The sequence below is a fragment of the Phragmites australis genome, chromosome 14 (genome assembly GCF_958298935.1).
Source record: "Phragmites australis chromosome 14, lpPhrAust1.1, whole genome shotgun sequence".
NCBI lineage: Eukaryota > Viridiplantae > Streptophyta > Magnoliopsida > Poales > Poaceae > Phragmites > Phragmites australis.
This window is the reverse complement of record NC_084934.1, coordinates 6,739,998-6,763,008: the sequence shown is the minus strand read 5'-3', so window position 1 is coordinate 6,763,008 and position 23,011 is coordinate 6,739,998. Positions and strand designations below refer to the sequence as shown.

General features: G+C 41.1%; 1 protein-coding gene across 1 annotated transcript; it reads right to left on the bottom strand.

Annotated features, from left to right (window-relative positions):
- Positions 1 to 7,159: 7,159 nt before the first annotated feature.
- LOC133890627 (tRNA ligase 1) lies at positions 7,160 to 22,649 on the bottom strand. Its single transcript, XM_062331093.1, has 27 exons — positions 22,389 to 22,649; positions 21,935 to 22,300; positions 21,510 to 21,560; positions 21,312 to 21,394; positions 21,137 to 21,236; positions 20,486 to 20,564; positions 19,896 to 20,019; positions 18,898 to 19,004; positions 18,636 to 18,764; positions 16,494 to 16,558; positions 16,230 to 16,394; positions 14,936 to 15,096; positions 14,827 to 14,858; positions 14,530 to 14,711; positions 14,212 to 14,291; positions 13,749 to 13,814; positions 13,386 to 13,675; positions 11,919 to 12,026; positions 10,193 to 10,290; positions 10,020 to 10,080; positions 9,603 to 9,679; positions 9,443 to 9,514; positions 9,295 to 9,371; positions 9,002 to 9,082; positions 8,633 to 8,735; positions 7,896 to 8,054; positions 7,160 to 7,797 (listed from the first exon to the last, which is right to left on the bottom strand). The coding sequence occupies exons 1-27, from the start codon at positions 22,512 to 22,514 to the stop codon at positions 7,405 to 7,407; spliced, it is 3,435 nt and encodes a 1,144-aa protein (XP_062187077.1). The 5' UTR covers positions 22,515 to 22,649; the 3' UTR covers positions 7,160 to 7,404.
- Between the last annotated feature and the right edge of the window lie 362 nt (positions 22,650 to 23,011).

Sequence of the window (23,011 nt, the reverse complement as noted above, 5' to 3'; positions counted from 1 at the left end):
CGTCAATTGATATTATTGTCAATTCATTTGATTATTTAAGCTACCTTCATACATGATATGGCTTAAATTTTCTATCTCTACATATTGTTTAGTTATGCATATGTTTCACTGTCATCATATGTATGCACACATATAGGGGGAGTGTATACTATATTATGTGATTTTCATGAATTGTGATCCATGTGTTTTCATTTCAAATGGTATTCGCATAGATCATTTCAATTGCATCTCTATAGTTGGTATCATACCTTTATATTGAATTCCTACAAGTGGTATCACTTATTGGATCATGCTTCATGAAGATTTCTCTCGTATGCTCTAATGTTTCCCTTGAGTTCAACATGTATTTGTAGCCTTTTTGAGATTGCTGACAAAAGCGGAGAATTTTGATGACCAAAGCAAATTCAAGTTGCATGATGCAAGATTATTGACAAATGGAGAAGCATGATGCAACAAGTGCGCATGGAAGAATTACAAGTGATATCAAGACAAGAAGCACGCAAAACAAAGAGTTCTTGCATGGGTTGATCAAGGGAGATAGTGGCGATGGAGAAAGCTGGAGAATTATCTCCATGACAGTCACAACAAAAATGGGCAAAGTTAAGGTAAGAACAAGGTATGACAAAGATGTGATCGTTCCCATACAATTGATCCATCTTCAGTTGGTATCAGTGGTTCATTTTTAATTGGTATCATTGATTTTCTTACAATTTGTACCATTGGTTGTTCTTACCATGTATCTAAGCGAAGTGGTAAAACCTTGTGTACTTTATAATTATTGTCATTCATTATTTGTGCACTTTTACAGTTGGCATCATTTATTATTTGCCACTTGATTTGGTTGTGTTGTCATCAATCACCAAAAAAAGCGGGAGATTATAGCAAACATGACCATTTTAGGGCATGTATGTGATTTTGATGATTAATGACAACATAGTCAATGGGACTAACATGTTTGTTAAGTATATGCTTTAGTAAGTGTCACGGCCCGAGACCCGTAATCGTGTATTTAAGCATAATCATGCATCATAAGCATCATATCTGATTTTTTAGCAAATTTATTTTAAAGTACTAGAACACCTCGTTTTGAGTCAATCGGGCAAGACAAAAAAAATCAGGAGAGAAAGAATTGAATTTGCACCTTCTTTCTCTAGCATGTGGGGACAACCTAGCTGGCCGACCCCACCACCTCACCTCCCTCTCTCCACAGCAGCAGCCCCCTCCCCCACCCGTGCTCTCTCTCCCTAACTCACCCACCCACTCCCTCTCTCTCTCATTCTCACACTCTCTCCCTCTCCCACCTGCTCTTTCCCTCCCCAAACGAGCCAAGAGAAGAAGAAGAAGAAGCAAGGGGAGGCCATGGAGGAGGTCCCCGGCGAGCTCCCCCACCGCAGCCCGCCAAATGTCGTCCTCCCTATCAAGCTCAAGCACCTTGGCCACCTCTTCTTCCTCCTCAAGCCGACCACCACCCTCCCCGATGTCATCTCGAGCTCCGGTCCTTCCCCAACTCCTACAGCCAAGCTACAAGCTTTTCAGGGCATGGTGAGCATCTCAACCCCCTCCCATTTCATTCCCATCGAGCTCAAAAGAGCCCAACCATGGCTTCCGCCACAATTGGAGGAAATATCCGAGCTTCGGTCATTTTTGGCTTATGCGTGTTGTCCTATGCGGTAAAGCAGGTCAAGATGATGCTCTATGTCCAAAATCCCCACCCAAAAGCCACCGGAATCGTTGCCGAGAGATCCCGACAAAAATCAGCATTTCTGACCTCACCCGAAGGTTCCGGGTCACAACCCGGAGGTTCCGGGAGATCCTAGCCAAAAATATCCAAGGACCCCTATCCGGAGATTCACCCGGAAGTTCCGAGTTCAACCCGGAACATCCGGATTGTACTGTTCATCAAGTGTTTTTCTTTTTTTTATTTTCTTTGCTGAAACTTGTAAAATTCATAATAATTTCTCTGTAGCTCCACAAATTATGAAACGAATTTTGTTGGTTTCATAATAACCTCCTTTGCCTATTAAAAATATCCCCAGCTATGAAATAATTAATTAACTTTCTAAGATAGATTAATTAGGTTAAGGCTTCATTAATTCACCATTAATTCTTTACAAGTCCAAAATTGGTGAAACAAATTTTCTAGTCCTCTTATAACTTTTTCTAACTAGGAAAAATATTTTCATGAATTATAAAGCATATTTTATGGCATTTCATCGTATACTTTTTGTGATGCATTCTTTTCTTTAGTGATCATCGAACGGGAGTGTAACGGGTTTTCGTGAAGGGGTTTGACGTTTGATCTCGAATTGAAGAAAAGCAGCAAGGTAAGCATCTAAGTATATTGCACCCTTTGGTTCAAACTGAATGAAGTCTAAATTGATAAATTACTGCTTATGCATGGTTGCATGTTCAGTGAGTCGATGTCGGGCTTATATGGGTAGAACCTATGTTGATTGCATTACCTTTATCTTTAGTTGTTGTTTATCCATATCCTTGTAGCCTTGATAACATTGTTGATGTCTAATTACAAGTCTATTCGATATGCTTAGCAATGCATAAGTCATCGGTAGAAGTGGAGCAATGGTCCAACCATTGTTTGCAAGCTTAGGAATTACTTATTGTTCATAAATACAATGATGATATTGAGATGTATGAGATGTGAGAATAAGATGAGATGTGGGTGGTGCTAGGGGTAGTTCGGGAGAGGAGCCCGGATGCCGTAGACCACTTGCATCGGTTAAGCACCTTCCGTCGGTGCTTTTGGATTTAGCATTTTTCCGTACTTACTACATACCCGGATATGGGACGGATAAGTCAAGTATCGTAAGTTATCACATTCATTTAACCTATGTGTCGAGATGTGAGCGAGAATCTATTAGGGGTGCCTGAGATTGTGCCGGTAAGTCGTGGTACGCACGGGATCTAGGTGGCCTCCACATTACACGACATGGGAACAAAGGTTTGGGGTGGGTACGTGAATGGTTGATACGTGAATTATCACTCGCAACTGATGGGTTGTGTGGACGGTGGTCTCGTTTCGTGTGGGTCCAGAAGTACTCCCCTGGAGGGTGTAAAATCAATTCGAATTGCCGTGCTCTCGGTTATGTGCATGTTTCTCTCCATTTGCATCGGTCGTAGAGTCACGAATGAGGGGTGATGGTTTGGTATGTTGGATTGCGGTTGAGATGGTTATGTTTTCATATATATGTTTATTATGTTTCTAGTTACATTTTTGCAATACTTAAGGTGCTCACACATAGGTCTTAAGGTTGCTACCGTGTATGAAATTACTTAACCTTGTGGCCTATTCTTGCTAAATACCCAAAGGCATAATCCTTGGAGTCAGGTTATTATATGTATTATATATGGATTAAATCTTGCGAGTACCTTCGTACTCACATTGTTTATTTTTTTCAGGTGAAGTTAGGTGCCGGCTATTTTAATCCCACTGGAAGCGATGTGGTGGCAAGTAGTCATTATACTACCCTAACCCCAGTTGGTTGCCTTGTGGGCAGATGACTCCACCGGTTCTTTATTTTGTTAGATGTGTCTTTCGCTGCGATATATGTATATTACACTAGATGAAACCTTGTTTTTGTTTAATGTATCAACTTGTAATCTTTGAACCCTAGTTTGTTGCTATGTTGTGATATTCATATTGTAAAGGTATGTGTGGGTAATAGCTTTCCTAAGAATTACCAGATCACACATACCGGGACTGCCGAAATTAGATTCGCTTTAATCATTAGTGATTACGATTGTTGTAATGAGATGTGGGTTAGCACGTTGTTCGTCGAGGGACGGACGCGAGCTAGCTTTCATCTTATTAAATAATCGTCCTAATGATTAATTCGAATTTAATTTGGACAGGTCCTTACAGTAAGTCTAATGGATGCAATACGTGAAGAAGCTACCGAAACCAAACTCAAGAAAGTTTGAATTGGACGAGTTCAAGAAAAATTGTTAACACCAGATGGTCCGGTGCTCAGAAAGGATAACACATCAGATGGTCCGGTGCTTAGCAAGAATTCACACCGGAGTATTTTGACACAGAAAAAAAAATCAAAGACCTCACCGGATGGTCTGGTGTTGAAGAAGTGATGTGCACACTGGAGCATTTTACAAAACTTGTGCAGATCTTCTGAGTAAAGGTTTTGAACTTACCGGATGGTCCGGTGCTCAGAAGAAGTGTACACAGAAGGCTTCGCCGAAGCTTTTTCCAGAAGATTTTAAGTAGAGAGAGGATTTGCACACGCTGGATGGTCCGATGATCAGAGGACTATACATGCCGAACAAATACGCATTAAGAAGTGGCTCAGTTGGCTCAAGTCTACACACCGGATAGTCTAGTGATGGAGTTCAAGGTTACGTCGGAATATCCGATGTTCACAAATGAATTTGAGTGCGATTCCAATGGCTAGATGCTACTGCTATACACGACGGATGATCCAGTGTTTGTACTTCTGTTAATGCTGGATTATCCGGTATTCACAGTTTGTTTGAGCCGTTGGAGAAATGGTTAGTTCACGGGGTTGAGGCTATAAATACCCCTCCACTCGGCCATTTGAATATGATGTAGTCCAGAGAAGCTCATATACACCTAAGAAGACATCCAAGCCACCAAAATGTTAAAAGTGATCATCAAAGGCAATTAAGCACAAGATTAGGAAGTGATTAGGTCTATTAGGCCTAGAGAGAGTTATTCCTAGGTGTTGCTTCCTAGAGATGGGATCGAGGAGTGATCCTACATTGTACCAAGTAGTACACCAATACCTTGGAGTCTTAGCGACTCGTCAGCACCGTGAGCCTTGGTGTCTTATGCTTGTTGACACTCCAACTTGGTGTGGAGCGGCGGTAAGACCCTTGTGCAGGGACACGGAGACTCTTGCCTTGGTGGCTCAAGCTCCAAAGTGAAGATGACGGTAAGTGACAATAAGAGAGGTTTATGGTGAGACCTTGCCTTGGTAACTTAGTGGCTTAACCTACTTGAGTCTTAGGTGGCTCAAGGATCGTGATCGGGTGCTGTCCGGGAGTAACAGCCTTGGTGGCTGCTCCAACGTGGACTAGGGGTGACGTTTATGCTATCAATACCACGCGATAAAAATCCTTTATACCGAGTTTGCACTCTCTACCATCTTTACGTTTCCACATTTACATACATGTAATCTTTCTTCGTATGTTTACCTTTTTAGAGTAGCTTGCTGGGATTGGCTATATGCTGCAAACTTTTGAATGGTAGATTATACACATTAGATAAAACTATAGCACATTTAGATAGAAATTGATATAGGTTTTTCTTGTGAAGTTTTTGGAGCCGATTAGTTTTAGGTGTCCTAATTCACTCTCCCTTTATTAGGACGTTACCGTTCCTTTCAATTGGTATCAAATTGGTATCAAAGCGGTACCCAACTCCTTTTAGCAATGCTAGCACACTGGCATTTGACGTTCCAACTCAGGACGTATGGTTACCGTAGAGGCGTTGTTGCTATTGCGGCGTTGATCGGCTCGATGTCACTCCCGATGAGGCGATCATGACTAGTCGGAACCCTCCCGACTAGGTAGTCAGAACGCTCCCGATAAGGAAGCCGAACCCGGTAGTTGATCCAATTATGAGGTCGATCGTCTACGACAACCCTGTTGAGTTCGACTGCTTCCTCTACATCGACATGCACGACGTTGAACTGGTCTGCTCCAACTCTTCTTCCGCTACACTAAATGTCAAGTAATACTGATCTATAATCCTCTACCTGTATGATTTCCAGATTAAACACGAAAAAAAAATTATTTTACGTTGTTATAGTCTACGCGTTCCCAACAGACCATGTAAGTCCCTAAGCCAGTGAAGCCCATGAATCTCTGACCTACTGACCTGCCCATGTGTGTCTCAAGGCCGTTTCTCGGTTTTTGTGCTTTTTGTATTTTGTACTACACAGGGGAATACGCTTTATGACAAAGAAACTGCCCATGAATTTTGCTTGTAACCCTTCCGATCATGACCGACCAATCCATCATCCAAGACAACAAGAACGTGGAGGCATGTGAAGTGGAAATAGAATAGAACTGATGTTTTTTTTTTCTTTTTGAAAACTGAATAGACCCATGTTGACGCATGCCACTGTCCAGTCGTCGTTTTTCACCGTTTCAACGTGTTTACGTGTGTCCCCCCCCCCCCCCGGTGAATGTGGAGATAAAAGATGATGTGCCTCTTAAGTGAAGGTTCGTGCCATATCATCACAAAGTACAACGGAACTGGATTGTCAACAAAGCCAATAAAAGTATAATACTAGTATATAATAACATCAGACCGGTTCAGTGTTGAGTGTTGACGGGAGTCGCCGTCGCACCGCTCTCTCTCTCTCATGTGCCAGACAAAAAGATGGCGTGGAAAGGCGGTCCCTTTTCTTTTCTTCTTGCTGACAAAGATTGGTCGAGATTTGTATTCGTACACGTGGAGTGTTGACGAAGGTTTGTACACATGTGAAGTGGAGAAACAGAATAGAACCGACGTTGATGGCCGTGGAAATTGAAGCAGCAAAGGAAACTGATTTTGGCATGTCATGTGTACAAACCAAACCAATGCGACGAGCAAAGAAGACAAATCGAGTCTCAAAAAATAATAAACACAGCCAGTCTCAAACATTGAACCGGTTCATCCTCTTTTCTCGGAATGGCTTGAATCGGCTCATCTGCATCTTGACTAGAAACTGCCTAGGAATCTTTCTTAGATCGCATGCCTACCTGCGTGTCCAGTCCTGATGCTCGGAACGGAACGGATGTCTGGGTGGTAGTCGTTCTCTTGATTAAATTGGGTGTACTATGTATCAGCTTCTTTTTCTGAAAGAAACTAGAAGAGCCGTGAGTGACTTGCTGCAGGTGTCTGCATCTCATCTCGTCGGACTCTTGGGCCAGAGGGCACACATTCCAATCCTCTGCTCATCCCTGCATGAGCAATGAACATGGCGAACCAGCGTCGCTCTTGGGGTTTTCCACCTCGATTCCTCGTTCCCGCACCTGCCCCTAAACTAGCTAGCTAATCGCTGCCGCGTCACACAAGCTCCGAGTGAATACGTCACAGCCGAGCCGACGCATGACGTCATGCCCTGATGCTGCCAAATGGATCGCATCACAAAAGGCACCTCAAAACCAAACACGGCCTATATACTATATAAGACTTACACTTTCATTGCGCTCAGGCACGGCATCTGAAAATGGTTAAGTCCAAAACTTAATGCCGACCGAAACCGGGAGTTAATAATACTACATCAAAATCTGCTGATGACAGCCTAATTTATGTGTTCACTGACAAATTTACAACCTATTGCCGCTGTCAGTTGTGTCCACGTGAGGTCACCAGCACCCATCGATTCCTAATTCTATTTATGCTCACCTCTGCACCTCAAGAAATCAGTAGAAGTCCAGCACCCCGGATACAGTGATAGGAGGGTCAATTGGCACCCGTTTCGCTTTTCCTTCCGAAGCCAGCTGCGGCAGTATGTTGGCTTCCTTCGCCGCAATGCCTGGGGCTGTCCATAGAGTGGAATGTGGCCACTCGTTTCTGGAATTGATCTGCTCACCATTTACAGTTCCGAGCTGCGCCTCCAGAGCGACCATCTTGTCGGTATAGAACAAGGCGTTGAACGACACAGGGACTTCCTGGTTCTGGTAGATGCCGTAGCTTGCAACTGCAGCCACGCCATGGCCTCTTTTGTGGGCGAGGGTGACATGAGCCTTGTTTAGGTTATCCTCCAGTTTTATGTCGTTGAGAAAACTGTTGGCATCAGCGTCCTTCTCTGCCACCTGTAACATAATGCAGTGTACAACAAGTGTTAAACTTACAGCATTGTCATCACAGAAAAAACCTTTCTTAAAGACTAAGCTGAGCATACAATTCTTACCTTACGGAGAACGCCCAATATATATGATGGGGTTAATCTAACAGCAGCAAAAATGATATTGCCGAACTTCCGCTTCGCAGTGTCAGGTGATTTGAGATCGCCTTTGGCAACAGCTTTTAACTGTTCCAGTACTTCTTTCACGGCTACGTCAAACGGAACCTACAAAAGAGTTTAGATAAAACACAAGAACTGCATCATCATTCTGTGTGAAGTTGTATCATTATAGCAAGCAGTCTTTTGTGGTTTCAGTACGCAGGATTAGAATTAGTGTATACCAGACGATATAACTACCTAATTAAAGCACAATACATGAACATTGCGAAGTCTCTTTGTTGCTACTGCCAAATCAGAGATAAAAGTAAATCTTAGCATTAATATGGTGATCCCTTTCCCAAAGAATATAAGGTAGAGCCAGTTTTGAGGATTGATCTGTCAGTAACTTCTTTTGGGCTAAGCTTAAAGTATTCTTTTATTGTCACTTAATTCGTGACAATGGAGGCAGGTGCAAGGTGTAGGATCGATTGGCCCAACAGCCTTGTCAATAAACCTATCCTTTGATGGTATCATCATATAAATCTATTAAAGTATAAATAAATGAACCTCACTAAATTATATAGTAGTTGTAAACTTGTAGTTGCCCCACAGGTTAAAATGCTACCATCTATAAACATTCGATAACCATCATGATTCCTGAACAGAATACAGATGTTGAATGATCAATAATAAAATATAGTTACCTGAATGGACTTAAGATAATCAGCATTCCCAAACAAGATCACGCGCAACCTTTTCTCCCACTGTGCCCATTCTTTGGCGTATGAACCCTTTGATGGCTCCACTCTGATTTGATATTGTTTTGTAAAAATCAGCCAGAATATAAAGACACGTGAACTTAAAATTCTGTCAACATTATCATATGAAGTAACACTATAAATGAGATTAACTGTATCTGGAAAAAAGTGCTTTTGTACAACATGCCAATGCATTCAAGAAGCGTAAGTTACAAAGGCATTCTTTTTCATACACAACTTATTGTGAGATTGTTGTCCACAATGTACTCAGATAAGGGTGGGGGTGAAATGTCAAAGTGGTTAACAGTTCCATACCTTCCGTGTCTGTTCTGATGCAGTCTGAACAAGCTAATCCCCTCATCTAAGATAGCTTTCACATCACCAGGCAATGGAGCTCTGAAATCAGCAAAAAATTGAGTACTAGTTTAGTGGAAAGTCACCTCATTGTGATTTCGTTTTCTTGCACACACTATGAAAGGCGGTCATTTTTCTTGGAAAATAAGTGTATTGAACATTCATCTTCCTAAATAGTTTCTCTAGTTGCATAGCTCAACCTGGGTATTTCATAAAAACAAGGGGAGAGAAACAATACAAGAATATACTCCTACCTATCCGGCTTCAGGAGAGGCATCTTAATCAGGGAGCCAAAACGCTCATACAGTTCATTTTCAAATTCTCTTCGACTCTGAAATTGTGAGTATTGGTAATTTGGTGCATTTCAGGAGCTGAAAAAAGTTTTTCATGAGATGTACATACCTTGCCATCATGCAAGTGGTAAAACATTAGCAAAACATAACCAGCATTAGGTGATGCCTTGTCCAGATTTCCCTTTGAATACACGTTTATAAAATATCAGGCATTTCACAATATATAAAGGTGACTTACATATTTGCAAGAGTAAATATGGACTACAAACCGGATGATTGACCCGTTGGAGGACACGAAACATGAAAACAGCGAGTGCTTCAAGAGAAAATGGATTTGAATCGGTGCCTGCAAAATCAAGGAACCAGAAGAAAGTTACATGATCAACTTAATGATGCAAGAAAATAAGGGTCAAAGATGAAAGTGTTCTCTTAGAATCTTCAAAATCTCCTTGGATGATATATAAAACCTGATGTCCTGCTGCAGTATGGTAAAATAGGTCTTTGTGCACCACTCAAGGAGTTTTCAAGGACCATAAGATTTGTAAATTGGAAGCTTCAGATTATTGCATAGGTTTGATATGTTATCACAAAATTCAAACTGCATATGTCTGAGTTACTGGTGAAGTGAAAGAAGAAAAGAACAACGAGAAACAAGGGAGCGAAAAACAATGAAGCACATAGGCTACCTTCAGAGTCAGGAATCACAGGAACAGCAGCCGCCTTTGTGGTGTGACACATATCCTCAATCTGGAAAAAATGATTTATCAATTCTATATGTACAGTTAAACTAATCTTAAAGCAGAAACAGAGAACATAAAAAAATTGTTTGCTATGATCGATCTTATGATGGCAATCTTGCCTGCCTCCACACTTCTTCATTTGGTGCATTTTTGTCAGCAAGGGTTATTCTAGCTGGTTTCTTTTTTCGCTCATCAGCAACCTTTTGCCAGTATCTTCCTGTAATCAAAGTTAACAAAATAGTCCAATTAGACTAAATCTAGAAGCCTAACCAGCTTATTGTGATACATAAGTTTGACTAAAACAGCAGGACCTAAAACCAGGAACATAACTTAAAAGAACAGATATAGGTGTATAATTTATCATAAATCAAAAAATCGGTGATCGGTAGCTGCTCGACCAGCCGGGGAGTAGGGATTAATCGGTTAATCGGGGATTAACTGAATTAATCGGTCAACCATTAATCGGTTAGTATAAAGTATTTGAGGGGCTTACATACAAAAATGCAGCAATACACTATAAACTTATCCCTCCCTCTCAGCCCAACTGCAGCCCAACTACACAGAAGCCCACTAGGGCTTCTTACCCAACTCCCTTCCCGATCCACAATCCTCCTCACTCCTCACTTCCCCACCGCCAGGTCGCCGCCACCTCCGCCATTTGCCCGCCTCCGCCTCCTCTCCCTCATCACCGCCGCCTCCTCTCCCCCCGCCGCCGCCTCCTTTGCTCCTCCCCTGTCGCCACCTCCTTCCCCGCCGCCACCGCCTCCTCTCCCTCACCGCCGCCGCCGCCTCCTCTCTGCTCCCCCGGCGCCTCCTCTGCTCCTCCCCCGTAGCCGCCTCCTCTTCCCCCTGATGTCGCCGCCTCCGCCGCTTCCCCGCCACCGCCGCCTCATCCGCTCCCATGTCGCTACCGCCTCCTTCACTCCCCCGCTACTGCCTCCTCTCCTCCGCCGCGGACAGCCGATTATATAGCTGATTACAGGGTAATATACTCGTTGCCCTACCGATTTTTTTCATCACTGAATTTATGCAGCAACCTGCCTAACAAAGCAGATATTGATGTACAGTTATAAGGTGCTCAAAGAAATGCCATATCATATCATTTCATTGGTTATTCTTCAGCATATTTTTTGCAAATTGCCTCTTCAGTAGGTATCCATCATACTTGTTTCAATAAAGACAGCAATTCCCGTGAGAAATGAGCATAGTCCTATTGCGGCCCTCCAAGTTTAAAACCTGTTTTTTTTTTTTTTTGGTGGTCAAAAGAACACCACCCAGCTCATGTTCATCAGTGAAATCATAATTGATATGAAGTTTGAGGGTCTTTGGCCACTCAAAATGTTCAGTTCCAAAAACAGAACTTTGTATCAGAATTGAAGGACACAGATGAGAGTTTCTCTTACCAATATATAGTTGCAACTTAAGTTTATACCAATTGTGGAGATTAAAGAAGCAACCAAAAACGAAATGTCACTAGGCACTAGCATAATGAACTACTATTGTTCTTGAAGATAGAAAATCTCAGTCAAATCAAGACTTTCTCAGTTGATACCGTAGAACATGATGCTCAATACAATATCTTGTCAGGAACGAAGCACACATCGGTTACTTCATAATCATCGTGAACAATAGGATGGTCCTAACAAAGGCACAAAAGCAGGTGACTGACTACATGCTGGTGGAATTAGTTAATTTCTATCTATCTCTGTAAGCACAGATACATTAAACTACACCTACATAATGTACATTTTATTTTGTGTTCCTCCACTACTTATTGAAGCCATGTTTTACTCCAATGAACAAAGAAACTAGATAACATTATATAACATCTCAAATGTTCCATACCTTTAATAAGATCTCCCATCAAGCTATGAAGAGGGCGATTATCACCAAGGCCACCAGGTGCATTTAATATTTCCTTACATAGAGCCGACTTTGCACAACCAGGTATACCTGAAAGAAGAATAAGCTTGTGGAGAGTTAAAGAACATATTGAGAATTAGGATTCAAAAAGGCTTTCTATATATACGACAGAATTTGAGAGAACTATTTATTAATACTATTAATAGAATTACTATTACTAATACCTTTTTTATCTCTTTACCATTTTACCCTTTTTTGTGGCTCTTGTCAAGTTTCATCTCTAGCCTACCCCAACTTGTTTGGGACTAAGGCTCCATTTGGCATTGCGGTGGCTTTTCAAAAGTGCTTATTTATTTCTATTTTTGGGTGCAGTTGTTAGTTGGAAGCATCTTTTTAGGATCTGTAAAAATAAAAATCACACTAGCAATGGCAAGATGACGATTGATAAGAAAACTAATATAAATTAAAGTCTAAAGCTACTACAGAAGTTTGGTTCCAAGCCGACAATGTGACTGGCATGCAAAGTATAATCACAATCACTACTTTGCTATGGGAAAGGCACACTTAATTGAAATTGCGCTTTCATAGAAGTTTTCACAGTTTGGATGGATAAAAATTATATGTATCTAGATATTATTACAGGTTTATTTGCATTTGACATGGACACAGTTGTGAAATGGAAGCGATAGATATGACCAGTATGCAGCTGTATTACCATTAGTAGTGGTCTAGTGGACATGGGAAGGGTGGACCAACAAAAAAATAAAATGGACCAAACACTCTTTAAATACCCACAAACCAGAATAAAGAGTACCAAGATAGAATGTATGTTAAAAAATGGCAATTGAAACTATTTTCATCAGGTAGAATCCAACAAAATGGTAGCCCCCATGCACCATTGAAGTATGCAAAGAATCTTCCTAGCTAGACTATTACAATGTCCCACCACCAATCTTAGGGCATGTTTGGTCTAGCATAAGTTAGGCCTATGGGGTTTTAGTAAACTTAAGCCGAAACCAAAGCACAAATCAGGGTTACCGACATATTTTTTGTGGATTACTTAGTTAAGTTTATATGGTGGCTCGAGGCTAATGTTTGAGAAGCAAAACCAAGTGGACTCTAGATCTTACGGACGTTCAGAGGAATTAAAAAAATCTAGAACCAATAAGCTTAAGACCTAGAATTAGTTAAGAACTTAAGAATAGCCCATGGTTCCTTAAAAAAGTAGGTCTCAGCTAACTATTCGGTAGTCCACCAGTGTGGCACCTCCGTAGCCCAGCTGAAGGTCAATGTTTGATACCCATAAAGCAGTGAAATAAGAAATTTCTTTATCCTTTTTAATTTTGGCCATTGAAAAAACATATCCAGTGTCTCAGTTATTCTAATTATTGAAAGCAACTCAAAAGTTGTTGAACATATATCTTGGAATCTGTTGGCAGCTTATTTTACCTGGAAAGAACACAATAAGGCCCTCAGTTTTAGGAACCACATCAGCAGGTGTTGAGGTAGGACTAGAAGGTGCCACCCCACGTTCTGACTGAAGATCACCCTCTTCATCTCTCCCTGCATCAAGTATGGCCAAGAAATTTTCTGTTTGAACCAAGTTACCAGCAGCCCCAATCAAAGCCTGGTTTGCAGGGCTGCGTTTAGCGTATTGTTCAAGGAAAGGCTCTGCTTCACTAAGATACGTCGAGGAAGAGAGTGGCTTATTCCCGTACTTCCTTCTAATGTAGACAGCCCTGTAATGGGTACAATCAAATTAAACGAAGGTACATACACACTTTCATAAGAGAGAAGGTAGTAGTAATATACCATTCATCCAACATTTTGCTAAGCTCTTTCTGTTTGCCTGCTGATGTTCCCCAATTCTTCAATTGCCTATCAACACATATAAGGACATTAACATCCGAGATGGCATAGTTCCTATTCAATACGGCAGCACCGAATACCAACTACAGTAGTACACAATTTACAGCTCAAACTACATTACAATTATATATGACTAAAACCTTTGAGCATTACTTCTATCAATACAACAGCATCAACACTAACTACAGTAGTACATAATTTACAATACAATTACTTTACAACTCTACGATTGAAATATTCAAGCATCAAATTATCGTGTAACGAAGAGATGAACTTGAATACCAGAAAAGGCTAGCCTACATTTGCATGGCAGCAAACTAAACTTGTTCTCATTTCAATTATTCATTGATTACCCAATCTGTTGCAGAAAATACAGCTGAAACTTAAATTTGCATACATAACATACCTTAAGTAATAAGTTTTATAAGCAGATGGCCCATCTTTGAAAAGGGTAGATAGTCCATTACGAATCAAAAATGTCCGTAACTGTCAAATAGCATAAAAGGAGAATTGTTAGGATACATTCAGCAGACAAAGTTTATATGGTTTTAGTCCTCTTCCACGTTCAAGAATAAAATCGTTTCAAAGGGAAAGCAAGTCCATACATAAATGCTTAGTAGACAAGATGGCAACAACAGAAAGCTGAACACCTAAAAGAAGTGGTACCTCAAGAAGTGACCAATGAACACCTAAAAGAAAGCTGAAAACATTGATAAAGAAGTACCTTATATGTCAGGAATTTAAGTTTCATCATTAGATTTGAATCCTCATCAGCCAGACCATCCACTGCTGATGAATTTGAATCCAAGGCACCATAGATATTTCTCAGTAAAACGTCTCCATCTTCGGACAGATCAGATGCCTTCTTGTTGTTCGCCTTGAACAGGTTTACATCAACAAAGAAACCTAACCGTGGAATACAGGTCACTCAAAGGCACCATAGTTCATGTATGAATTGCATGAACAAAGAACTTGTCATCTTCACAGGCAAGGGAATTCTGAGTAAGAAGGTTCGGCTTACCTCTATATAGAGGCCACAACCCTTGGTTTCTCCTAAAAACAGCAGCATAGATATAGAGTTAATAAATGAGATAACAAGGCAACATGCAAGGCTGACTTCACAAGCTCACCTCATCTCTTGCTGATAACGTCTAAAAACAGAATCACTGTGCACATGGATAACCATCTTGTAATACAAGTTGTCATTTGAAAGAGAATCAATTTTGTGGTAATTCCAGTAACATTTGAAAGCTGCTGGAAAATTCCTCTGCTTCATCAAGCGAATCATCTCCTGTAAAAGTCAAGAAGAACTGTATCACCATCTATATAGTTATTGTCTTATTGTTGTAGCAATTTAATTTAGGAAGAAGTCCACATTACTCCCCTAGAGTATTAGCTTTGTCTACATAACCCCCTAAACTTTAAGTTGGTTTACTTAACCCCTTAGACTTGCAATACTGGGTCACTTTACACCATAAGGCTGGTTTTGAAGGTGGTTTTGCCACTAAACCGTCCATGTCACCTAATCTTGACACCATGGACTTCCACGTCATATGTCTTCTTCCCTTCTTTCTCTTCCATCCCCTCCCTCCTTGCCATCGAAGACTGCAAGCTCGTGCCAAAAAACCATCTCTGTGCAAGTTTGCATCAGGCTACCGCTGCTACAGGCTGGAGGTAGCCCTCCATCTGCTGCTCACGAAATCAGGCTGTGTCACCATCACCATGCATGAGCTTCCATCATGCCACCAATGTCATGCATCTTGCTAGCTTACAGGAGCTCGTACCATTGTTGCTGTAGGCAAGCTTGGGCTGTTCCGCCACTGTGTGGGTAGGTAATGGTGCTGCCTTGTCAAGCACATGGATGCTTGGCTGCACGTGCAATTCCATGGCTGTTGCTGCAACCCAGAGGCACACTGATGCCAGGCAGTGGCCATTCGCCATGGGCGACAGGTGGTGCCACTGCTGCTGGATGTGAAATGAAGCTTAATTGATTGCACGATGGCATGGAGAAAGAGGGCAAGGGCCATGAGATGCAAAACATTCGACACCGTCACCAGAGCTTCGTCTGAAGTGCCACCGGCCTTGGCACATCCGTACCCACCAGATGCTTGATAAAATGCCGAGACAAAAAGGAAAACAAGGGAGAAATCTCGTGACAACGTGGAATGCTAACATTGCAAAACCTGATGACATCGCAACCATAGTGGCAAAACTACCTAAAAAACTGCTTTAGGGGGTGAATTGATCCGGTATTGAAAGTTTAAGGGGTTAAGTAAGCCAATGTAAAGTCTAGGGGGTTAAGTGGAAAAAACTTCATACTTCAGGGGAGTAAAGTGGACTTTTCCCTTTAATTTATAACGAGAGCATGTCTATTACAGTCGAGAAATGTATATCTTTGGCCAAGAACCAATAAAAGCTACTAACCTGCAGTTTCTTAGTTGCATAGTCTGTAGGATGTGCTTGCAAAAATTTAGTAACAACTGATCTATCTGCATTTCGAGACTGGGCATCAAGACCACTATTTCCAAGCCAATCCGAACGGTCTGGACACATCGAAGCTCCAACATTTTCAAGAAGTGCTTTAATTTGCTGGTCATGTAAAATTATAAAGAGGTTATATCAAGGTTGAACCAATACAAAGCTAAGGCATATCATGGAGCATCAAATACCACTTGACAACATTAATACCTGCTTTTCATCTGACCTATTAGCGGCACATATTTCTCGTAAACTTGGTCCTAAATCTGAGTCAACTGCATAAGAAAAGAACTTCTGAATGAATGATATAAAAAGGTGAATACTTACAAGCTCATAACTCGAATGCACCAGAGGTTACTTCTTAGAACATGCCCAAATGCATCAAAAAGTATTCCTATAATCTCTACTACTTAAAAAGAACCTAGCGGTAATCGCGGGTGGTGATTCATTCACCCAACTTATCCTTGACTCACATATTTTTTTCCTGCTGCAGGTGCGAGTCCAGATTATGATAACTGCCCCCTCTAACAGATACATGCATGCAAACAATTTTTTTTTCTTTGTTTAATCAGCAACAGCCAAGGGCTAACGAGCCTGTGCTCAGAGTATGGAGGCGGTGCGTTTGCAACATAGACTGCATCCAAACGAGACTTTACTGCAACATTGAAGAGATGGCAAACTAGGTGGTTCTGCCAAAATCTGGATGTAGCAGGATTTGTACCCAGCCAAGATATTGCAACTGCAAGGCCATTCCAAGCAACAAGGTCAGCCCTTGCCTTTGTGCCTCCGCAAGTCTGGTATTTATTATTTCTGGTCTTTTCATATAACCTCTCCTGCGCTCCCAAAAAAAAAAAAAAACTACTGTGTGCCCGACTTATCTTTTGTTTGTGTAAGGTAAATGCTAACAATGTTAATGCAGTGGAGACAGAAACCAGTTTTCTTATTATCCAAGAAAGGCACACACAGAAATCAGATTTCACTTGGGCAAGCATCATTGCTGTCGATGCTTCTTATGCTTATCTGTAGCGATTGCAGATAGCAGATAGTGCATGCCACCAATTTTGTATAAACTTTGGACAATCTCAATAGTCCAACACCAAGACTAAGATAACATGTTCAGCAAACAAAGTAGTGAGGTACAGTGGTACACCACTAGCCAGCATAGGGATGGCAACTCAGTGTATATATAAGAGTTTTAATTCTTTTTATCGATAGCAACACACGGGCACAAAAGCTAGTGTACTTATAGTGTACCCACATGCCACATCATGGTACACAGATTTTCTATTCTTTAGTGTGTTACCCTGAGCCTCAGAGCCTGGCCAAGGGTTCATCTTTACGGAACTGGCCAACCCAGAGTCAATCCTGCAAACTGGACAGTTTTGAAAAAAGCAGCCAATTTGCTATTCTTTCTAGCCAGCATGTATTTGACTTATTTTTTTCTTTTAAAATTTCCTGAAAATATCATGTTCCTAACCTATCAGATAATCATATACACAGATACTGTGTTAAAAGCCATTCACTGCCATGTATAGCAAATCTGCAGTGCAGTGATTTTGAGATTAAAAAAAACGCCTGATTTCCAGAGGGAACCTGGACTCTGCCCTGGTCTATTTTAGACCTTGATAGGTGGAACTTTTTAGTGATACATTCTTATAGTGTTATTTTGAGCACAAGCGCAAAATAAACCTTCCATTGAAAATTCACCAAATGAACCATATCCTGAAATCACTTATATGTGACCTAGATGTCAGTTGGCACCAAATATTGACACTCTGGGAAGCTTATTCTGGGCCCAACCTAAAAGTTCAAGGTTTAAACGTCCTCAGAGAGTTTTCTGCCTGTATGTAATGGACCAAAGCATAACAAAAAGACAATGACTTTGCCCCTCAAAACTGTTATCACTTAAGAGTCTATGGGATGCTAAATTAGAAAGAAGGAAAATCACATGCCATGCCATAAACTACAATTTAATAAGTATTTTATTGGCAGTATTTTACTTCTCTTGCTTTCTTCCTTTTATTCTGTTCTTTTTCCTCCATTTAAGAATACTACAATTTAATATGAAGAATTTTACAATCTTTCTGCAGCTGATCATGATATGGTTCATTTACCATGGCCAGTAACAGGACTAGTACTTCCAAATGGTAAAAATACAAAAATGATATTAAAAATACTAGTCTTCTTCAAATAAGAACTATCCCAGAAGGCATCTTTGTAAAAGAAAAAACACTTCACATTGAGATGGAAATGTTTACGATTGTTTTCACATATACCGAAACTTCTTTTCATGTATAGCTCGTACAATCCACTCAAACAATGAGATGTACAAACTTTAGTTTAGTGGCTTACCTCCATCTAATGGAGACTGTGGACAGTTTCTCAAAACTTCTTCCATTTGCGCTGAACTTTCACGACTCACGACACGGGCAACCAGACCTTCAAGAATCTCACCCTGCACCTTTACATGATCTTTTGAACCTATAACGAAATGAACCTAGTGTGAGTTCCCACTACAGATGGTACTTAGCCAATTAGGCGGCAAAAGAGGTGAAAGGAACCAGTTTGATTTACAACAGCAGTAAGATGACAATCACTACTGAAGATATTCTACCTGGTACAGCTATATCAGCTATTTCATCAAGGGCTTTGCAAACAGGCGTTGCAGTTCCTTCTTCACATAATGCATCGTAAGCAGCAAAAAATGAAGTGGCAGATTTCCTGGTGAAAGATGGAATCAGAAACAGCAACAACAACAAAGCCTTTGTCCCAAGCAAGTTGGGGTAGGCTAGAGATGAAACCCACAAGATCCAACTAAAAAGATGATGAGAAAATAATAATGATAATAAAGGTACTAGTAATTGTAAAAAATAAAAGTAATAATGGTACAAGGAGACTGAAACATAAGTTATGGTTATGGCACGTGGATTGCTAACTTCCACGCACTTCTATCTTCTTTGGGGATATTTCATTCCTTCAAGTCTCTGTTAATAGATGCATGATGGCATAGATGGAATCAGAAAGTATAGTGATATTATGATCAGAATCAGCAGTGAACACATATACACATTGTAAGGATACTCCTGCAATTAATGCAAAAGTGTGAATGCAGGCCAACCGATGGATGAATGCAAGCATGAAAAATAGATGTATGATGACATATACACTAAAAAGCTAACAGCTGAACAAGTTATAGCAATATGAACATGACAAAGTAACTTTAGAAGTACAGTGGTCTATACAAATAAACTCATTTATGGTGCAGAGGAAACAATATGAGCATGCATTTGGACCATTGACCAAAGCAATGATCCATTATCATAAGAAATAAGCAAAAGATAATTTTGGCAGAAGGCAAGCATAGCAATGAAAGTTCCTGAAACACCACAAGATTGAAAAATATGAAAGGAGATGTCACAATAGACAATTGTATTATTAGGTCTCATAGTCATCTTAAAAGAACCTTTACAAGGTGTTGTCACTATTTCACCCTCTATTATTAAATGAACAATGTATATGTATCTCACATGAAACAAAGCAGTCAAATTCTTTATAATGCAGTCAAATTCTTTATAATGCAATATTCTGGAGCGTTAGTTATCAAATGGGCACCTTGTGGAAAATAGCCAGACATGGTTCGTAGGTAGGCGCCATTTCCGACAAAATGCAATCACCTCTGCAGTAGAATAGAATTTTGGCTTGCCATGACCCAACTCCGTCACAGCTGTAATCACGGCTGCATAATGCCCAAAACAGAACAAATAAAAACACGCATATCAATATTGGTGAAAGTAATGAACTGAAACAAATGTAGCAAGCGACTTAAATAGGAAAGTAAAGGTGCAGGAAAAGTAGCTCCTCAAATTAATTACCCTATGGGTACAAGCAGAATCATAACAAGTAGCATTACAAATAGGAAGAATAATAGTTATTCGGTAGCATATAATGAATTTACCCGATAAAGCTATATAACAGTTGTGACACCATAAAATGGTGAATTTTGTGAGCGTAAATGAAAGCCAGCTGAAACCAGAATCTAACCCTTTTCTTATTCTTTCAAAAATTATACCAATTGAATTGATAAATATCCATTGTAGAAGCAATTGCATCATATGTCATAGGATAGAATACACTACCAGTAATGACGGCGAACAAAGTACAAGCAGATTACTAATTGCTGTAACCAGAAAAAAAGGACACACCATAATCATCCTTAGGCCTTTGTCCATGGTCTCCTAACACAGCTGTCACAAGTTCCATTGAAATGCATATCCGGTTTTTCTAGAAGCATGAAACAGGGATAAAATCAGGAGTCATAAGAAAATTGCAGAGCCAGAAACCCTGAAAGTGAAAAGCAAAAAAGAATACATCGAAATATGCTTGATGTGCGCTTAATTACAGCAAACTATGAATCAGAAAGCAAACAAGTATTAAAGCTACAATGATGATTCTTAATGTGCTACTAATTTAATTGGTAGACAATATTAACTAGCATTGTGTTGTTTTTCATCTGCTTTTTTATCTACTTTTTGGAACTACAACGGCAAAATCTTACTGGAACTTGTAAAGATTCCAACAACTAACTAAATCCGCATCACAAAACAGCATAGCAAACCTCGATTTGATCCTCTAAGTCCCTAAGCTGCGTATGAAAGATGCCAAATTATTGAGCTGCGCTGAATAGAATTACTGAAAACACAATAGAAAATAAGACAAAAATAGTTTTATCCTTAGTTCAAGGCTCTATGCCACCGCTATATGAAATATGAATTACTTCATTTGGATGTAATGCAAGGTCCACAGACAAGAACGTCATCAAGTTCTTGAGAAAAGTTGAGCTGAACATGGAATACCTCAAGAAAATCATTGAATTCTGCTTGCATTTTAGGAGCCTCCTTTCCCCAAGCTTCACGAAACAAACGCCCCAGAACAAAAACGCCCACAGCAGTGTATCTACAAGCAAAAGTTGAAACCTCAGTCATAGCATACAATGATCACGAAATAATCAGACAGATTAGCACAACATACACATTTCCAAAGCTGTTCTTCGCATATGCACCACCAAGGTGACCAGCATACATGAAGAGTGATCCTGAATGCTTGAGAGTAACCTGGAGCAACAATGTTATTGCTATATTAGGAGGGGAAACATCATTATACTCACTGATTAGTTCACTCAGAAACACACCATTTAATTCAAAGGCAAGAACAACATATCAAATATACCTCCAAGTTTGCTAAGCCATGCGATACCATCTCAATCATTCGAGTTCTCGTCTGCCATCACAAAAGTTGAGGGTAAGCTTCTCAATAAAACTCCAAAGTTAATATTCCACTCACAGAATGGCAATAACAGAAACCCAAACGAGCCACAACAATCTACTACCACAAGGTATTACTGCACAGTGAGTTCATTAAGCATTCTATCATTAAGAGAAACTAATTATGGCCGCATCAAAGTCATTAAGAGCTATGCAGCTACAGTATAAAAATTAAGAACAGTCGATTAAAGATGCAAATTAAATATTTCTTATGAGAATGGTTAAGTGTGCAATATCCTTTGTCCAGAGTATACTTGGCATTGTCAGTCACGACATGATCGACACAGTAAGCAATTGAACAACAGCAGCATACGGACCCCAACCACTCACCTCCTGATCGGACTTCTCGTTCTCGAATTTGGGGTAGAACGTGGCCCTGATCTGCGCCTCGGTGAACGTGCTGTTGTCCACCGCGAAATCGGCGGCCCCCTTGAAGATCCTCGCCAGCTTCTCGCTGGCAACACCCTGCTCAGCCGCCGGCGCTGCTGTCGAGGAGGAGGAGGCGACGCCGGCGTCCGTCGCGGTGGTCGCGTAGCCCCTCGGCACCCACAGCTGCGCCGCCCCCGCCTGCGCCGGCGACTGCGAGGCGATGCTCATCTTCTCGAAGGGCTCGGCGATCTCGGCGGCGGAGGAGGTGGAGGAGGACGAGGCATCGGCGGAGGCCTTCGGTTTCGATTCCCGCGGCGGCTGTTTAATCTGCGTCCAAGAGAGAGAAAAACGGCGAGTGAGGTGCGGGTTTGGGTTTGGGTGGGTTTACCGAAGGAGAAGGACGGGAGAGGCTTACGCGATCGCGGCGGGGAGGCATTGCGAGCGCGGGCGCGGCGGCGGAGGAGAATAGGCGAAGAGGGAGAAGGAGCGGGAGGAGGCGGCGGGGTCCGTGTGGGGTGAGGAGGGAGGAGGCGAGCGACATATAAGGGCGAGGCGAGGTGGCGGGCGGCGCGGTGGGACGGCGGTGGGTAGGAGTGGTGCCGGCGACTCGCGGCGGTTTAGGTTTGGCCCCTCCCTCGGGTAGCGCAGCGCGAGGGTTTTGTGGGTTTGGGACAGGTTGGGCTCTTCGTCAAAATGGATCGGACGGATAATATATTTATTTGCGTACTTTTTTATTGGATTTGGAACGAATATAAGATACTAGTGTAGATCGGCGCGCCCTCGCGCGCCGACAACAAAGGTTGAAGAAACAGTAATACTGATAGGTATTACTCAAAATAGTAAGTGCAAGATATATATATATATATATATATATATATATATATATATATATATATATATATATATATATATGAATTTAGAGGAATTTTCAGTGGTTCTAGATTGAGGGAATATACATATTGAAAACACCGTCAAGGTCTTAAGTTCAGCACTGCCAGTGCTTTTGCTTTAGTGTAAAGCCATATTAACAACAAAAGA

What these genes read in the sequence shown, in the direction of transcription:
- LOC133890627 (XM_062331093.1), bottom strand. Translation starts at nt 22,514, where the DNA reads ATGTCGCTCGCCTCCTCCCTCCTCACCCCACACGGACCCCGCCGCCTC. An exon ending in ATGGCTTAGCAAACTTGGAG is followed by an intron (nt 21,395 to 21,509) that starts GTATATTTGATA and finishes TTGTTGCTCCAG; the next exon opens with GTTACTCTCAAGCATTCAGG. An exon ending in AAGGCCTAAGGATGATTATG is followed by an intron (nt 20,020 to 20,485) that starts GTGTGTCCTTTT and finishes GGCATTATGCAG; the next exon opens with CCGTGATTACAGCTGTGACG.